Source organism: Arachis hypogaea, chromosome 5, assembly GCF_003086295.3.
Source record: "Arachis hypogaea cultivar Tifrunner chromosome 5, arahy.Tifrunner.gnm2.J5K5, whole genome shotgun sequence".
NCBI classification, from domain to species: Eukaryota; Viridiplantae; Streptophyta; class Magnoliopsida; order Fabales; family Fabaceae; genus Arachis; species Arachis hypogaea.
In genome coordinates this window covers 2,340,557-2,346,049 of record NC_092040.1, presented here as the reverse complement: position 1 = coordinate 2,346,049, position 5,493 = coordinate 2,340,557, and the positions used below count along the sequence as shown (strand labels likewise).

Sequence of the window (5,493 nt, the reverse complement as noted above, 5' to 3'; positions counted from 1 at the left end):
ACCATGCTTGAATCCAAAAAAGAAGAAGAGCATGGTGGTATCATCGGTGAGAAGAGGCTTGAAGGAATAAGAGAAAGCGAAGCCGGTTCGGAAAAGAGGCACGAAAACAGCGGCAGTAACTGAGCGTCGGAGGGCGAGGCGCATCGGGCTGATCGGCGGAGGTGAGGACGGTGTCGGTGGGAGGATAGGCGGCCTCGGTATGGCCGGCGAGAAATTCAGTGATGCGAGGTGAAAACGGAGAAGATGACGGTGAGTTTTGGACGTGTATCGGAAGTTACGGTAAGATTAGAAATAACCATACATAGTAGGGTGTTATCGGTTCGGTTTGGTTCGGTTTTGGACCAAAAACCAACCGAACCGATATGTTCGGTTCCTACAAACACACAATCGTTCGGTTTGTTATTTTTTCAATAATCGAACCGAACCGAACCAACAGCGGTTTGGTTCGGTCGGTTTTTTTGGTTTTTAATTTTAATGAGCAAAATATGAATCACAATAATTAGAGGTTCAAAATAGTTAATAAACTGAAATAATAAGAGTAAAACATTGAAATGGTTAGGGGTTGGAGATTTTTGTTGTTAGGTTAAAGGTTAAAATGGTTAAAATATTGAAATAGATGCATATCTTCGGTTCGGTTTGGTTCGGTTCGATTTCTATCGAGCCAACCGAACTGATCGGTTTTAAAAAAAACCAAAAAAAATCGATTTTTTTTCGGTTTTCAAATTAGTTGTTGTAATTTTCAGTTCGGTTTACGATAATTTTCGATCCGGTTCGGTAACTTACACTCTTAGTACATAGTGTGAAACCGTGAATGAATTTTTTTTGTAACTAACTGTGAATGAATTTAAATACTAATCTTAATTTTCAAATTTTAAAATTTAAAATTAAATAATTAATTAATGATCTAATTTTTAATTTTAATTTTATTTTTTTAATTCATTGTACACAATTAATATTGGTTCATTCCAATACTTTCCCTTAAAAAAAATAACAAAATTTAAAAATAAGCCAGAAAAACAAAAGTGCCTGACAGAATTATCCTTGAATATCAGGGCTTCAAAGCTTTCCCCCTTCACTTTCTTCTCGCACTCTCTCTCTCTCAGACACTTCACCATGGATTTGCTCTCACTTTCAGCTTCTAACCCTTCAACTTCTTCTCTCTCGCTCTCTCGTTCTCCCTTCCGTACCCTCTTTCCAAAGCCACCCATTTCTTCGTTTAACCCCAAAACCCATTTTCCCCAATCTTCAACCACCGTAACCCCACTCCGTTGCCACCTCACCGCCGCTTCCCCTGCACCGTCCAAAGCTGCAAACTTTGGGTCCCAAACGCGAAAACCTGGTATCACTTTTCAGCTCTCGTCGCCCCAAACGCCGGCCACGGCCTTGAGAGGTGCCGAGAGCGACGTGATGGGTCTGTTGTTGAGAGAGAGGATCGTGTTCTTGGGCAGCAGCATCGATGACTTCGTTGCTGACGCCGTTATGAGTCAGTTGTTGCTGTTGGATGCTCAGGACCCAACCAAAGATATTAGGCTCTTCATCAATTCCCCTGGTGGTTCTCTCAGGTGATTTTTTTAAACTTCTCTTACTTTCAAATTGCATAAAGAAGTTTTGCAATGAGTTTCAGTTCATGTGGTCACCGTTTATATGGTTTAGCTGAGTTGAGTTAAGAGTGTTTGATGGTGGTTTTGAATTTAGAATTATTGTTCTTATGATGTACATTAGAGTAATGCTGTTCCAACTTTGGGGTTGATTTATAGTTCCAATGAAATTCACAGTCATATAGTTTCATTGACTAGATTAGCTGTGTTCTGATGCTCAATGTTTGATGATTTCGAATCAAGGATTATACTTCATGAAGGTCTAGGTTATTGCAATTTGTTTGAAGTGAATTTGTCTTAAGTATTAACTATTTCAGTAATGTCAAGCTGCATTTAGGTTCATGGGTTGTAGTATGTAAAAGACTTGGACAGAGAGTTTTTGTTTTCGTGATTTATGCTGCGAAATGGCAATGTGCAAGTCATTTACAGGAATTACAATTTGTATGCATATTATTCTGATTATAGCATTGGAGGCATAATTGCAATGTTGCTAATTTAGAATTTGAAGATAGAACCCCCCACCTCCTTCTTTTTTCCTTGTCTACTGTTTTGCATTAATAGTTTAGAGCCTTTTGCAGTTTTGCTTCTGGTTCGACTGAAGCTTTCTGGGGTTTAGAATAACTCTATTACATCCGCTACTTGCATTTATCAGCCCTCTCACCCAGATGACACTTTCCCTAGGCATGTAACAACCCATCTTGCTATATCATTTTTTTAGGGTTGAGTGCTCCACAGTAGCTGGCATTAAAAGTTAAAACTATGACTTGGAAATAAACACAGGTATAAACAAATAACATGATAATCAATGGACGGCTTTGGTTTTTTTTCCCCTCAAAGGTTCCTTTGGCTTGCAAAATTTTTAAACTGTTTAAATAGGTGCATTTGGAGGTTCAAATGGAAATTGTACCAAACAATTGAGGAAAATAACAAGGGAAAGACAACTACAGCCACTTGAAGTTTGTATCTTTCTTATGTGGATTTGACATAGACATTGGAAAAGAGTTGTGTTCCATATGGATAAAGAGAGACAGGTTAGAGATTTTAGACAATTGAGCAGGCTTTAGCTATAAATTTGGCCTTGAACAATTTAGTTTCAAGAATCAATAGTGATTTGTTGATACTCCTTCATTAGTCCAAGTTTCCTCTCATTTCCATCATATTAATATCTATTATCTAGTTTGTGATTTTTAGTAACTTAGTATACAACTTTACATCAGGGCCTTCAAACTCGTTTTCTAGTTTTTGGTCAAAAAACTTGTTACCCATTTTTTGCATTGCCTCCTTGTGGTTTGAAGGAAAGGTGTAACTTTGAGCTCCTGCGTTAGTATATTCGTTAATCATTATGACTATATCACCATGCTTTCTAATGGAATTAGCTCACAATCAAATCAGCCCCTGATTGCACCTTGAATTCTCCATATGTTTTGTAAAAGATGCGAGTCCATTATTGCCCAAAATAGGCCAAATTCTCTGAGTACTTCCCCCTACAAGATATCTTTAACATCTCAAACTTCGGCTTTAGTCAATTTTAAGACTAGAGATTTGGATTCTTTGTTGCAGAGAGATAGGAGGCCTCCACTCAGATGAAGTGTTTCTTTTTCTTCCCTTCTTAGGTTTGGTTTGGTAAAGTTTTTACTTTTTGAAAGTAGCTCATGAAAGCTGTCTTTTAAAAGACAACTTTTTAAAAGCTGCAGCACTTACGTTTTGGTAAAATCAAATTAAAGATGACTTTTAATAAGTATAAGCACCACAATTGTGTTTGGTAAAACAGTTTTTAAAACTTAAAAAATTATAATAAACATGTTTATAATTATAACGAAGAATAATTTCTTTTTTCAAATTTTTTAAAATTTTATATAATATTTTAAAATAAAATAATTTTAAAATAAAAAATTATTTATATATTGGCTCACCTTTATAGATCACAAAAAATGGGACACATATCTCAAATAAATTACTCTTATAATTGTATATCTATATTTACATATGTATATACATGTTGTTATTATAATTTTGATTAATATTCATGCAAGGAAAATTTTATGATTGGTTTTCATAAACCAAGTCAACCTCTTCACAATTCAAAGAACAGATAAAAAACAAATAAACATCATAGATCTACTGAAAAAATATAAAAACAATGCACAAAAAAATAATATAAATAGATAGAAGTTCATACCTAATATGTGATCGAGATGTATTTGTGTTGAAATTTGTGAAGATTATGTTGAAAAATAAAAAATATATGAAGACTGTGTTAGAATTTGTGAAGGTTAGGATGAGAAGTTAGAAATAAGGATTTCAATGGCAATATAATAGCGGGAAATATGTGTAGAAAAATAAATAAAATTTGATAAGCACAAGCCAGCTTTAAAAAGCTCCCGCATAGGTGCTTTCAAAAGCACTCCTAACTTTTAAAAGCCGCAAGTATAAGCACTTGAACTTTTTAAGAGCACAAGCACCTCTTGAAAAAGTTTTACCAAACCAAGCCTTAGTTAACATGTCTTTTACTTTTTTGAAACACAATGATTTTTTTGATTTCAGAAGATCATGGCTGTCATTCTTTGACTTTCCCTTTTGTATTGTATAGTTTGACGCTGATTAAACCAAGATGTACATGTTCTCGCCCATGTTGTTTCTAAGTAGTGACAACATATTGGTTATGCGTGCTGTTGGGAAATTAGGAAATGAGGAATCAGTGTTTAATTGTTTTTCAATGCAATATTTTGTTGAGTTTGATGTCATTTTCCACCGCTAATTTGGTTTTCATGATATCATTTATTTAGTGCTACGATGGCTATCTATGATGCCGTACAGCTTGTGAGGGCTGATGTTTCCACAGTTGCACTCGGAATCGCAGCATCAACTGCGTCCATCATCCTCGGTGGCGGCACCAAAGGCAAGCGCCTTGCTATGCCAAACACACGAATTATGATTCATCAGCCTCTTGGAGGTGCCAGCGGACAAGCTATAGATGTAGAGATTCAGGCAAAAGAAGTTATGCACAACAAGAACAACGTCACAAGAATTATTTCAAGCTTCACCGGTCGCTCATTCGAACAAGTCCAGAAAGACATTGATAGGGATAGGTACATGTCTCCAATTGAAGCAGTTGAGTATGGAATCATTGATGGTGTAATAGATAGAGATAGAATTATTCCTCTGATGCCAGTTCCAGAAAGGGTGAAATCAACACTGAATTATGAAGAAATAAGTAAAGACCCTAAGAAATTCCTGAACCCAGACATCCCTGATGATGAGATATACTAAGGTTTATCATGTTACAATTACTGGTACATCATTACATCTTCAAAACTTAAAAAGTTTCTCTTTTGGTTATAGCAGTTTACAACATTTTGGCTTAACGATTAGGATTGTTATGATTGCCACTTTTTGGTTGTTAAGAATTGTAATCTAATTATTGGGAAATTTGTTATTTGATGTTTATTCATCTTGTTTATTGTTATAAAGCTCTTATTGTTCAATTCTCATTTTATTTTATTTACTTTTTACTCTCTTGGTTCTTATTTATTTGTTACCGTCAATTTTTATTGCATCATTGAATCAATATATCTAAGTATAATCATATTTAGATACATCGATTTAAGAATGTACTAAAGAGGACCAGTGAGAGATAGATAAGAACAAATAGAGGAATGAGCTTTCAATGTTGAGGATTGGATTTGTTGGTACCATTGCATAACTATGATTAGGAAGTTTGTTGTTTGTTTAAAACTAAGAATTTTGTAATGTGAACCTATTTCTATACTAATAAAATGAGAGACTTATTTTCAAAGTTGGTGTAGAATTTAATAAGAATAATGTTATATATCCAAGTCTTTTCGTTAATCAAGTCTAACTAAGTTGGTCTAAAACAAGTTATATTAAGGGGAAA

At 34.8% G+C, this 5,493-nt stretch overlaps 1 protein-coding gene across 1 annotated transcript; it reads left to right on the top strand.

Moving 5' to 3' along the window:
• The first annotated feature begins 963 nt into the window (after window positions 1-963).
• LOC112800133 (ATP-dependent Clp protease proteolytic subunit 4, chloroplastic-like) lies at window positions 964-5,083 on the top strand. Its single transcript, XM_025842230.3, has 2 exons — window positions 964-1,562; window positions 4,385-5,083. The coding sequence occupies exons 1-2, from the start codon at window positions 1,114-1,116 to the stop codon at window positions 4,866-4,868; spliced, it is 933 nt and encodes a 310-aa protein (XP_025698015.1). The 5' UTR covers window positions 964-1,113; the 3' UTR covers window positions 4,869-5,083.
• The last annotated feature ends 410 nt before the right edge of the window (window positions 5,084-5,493 follow it).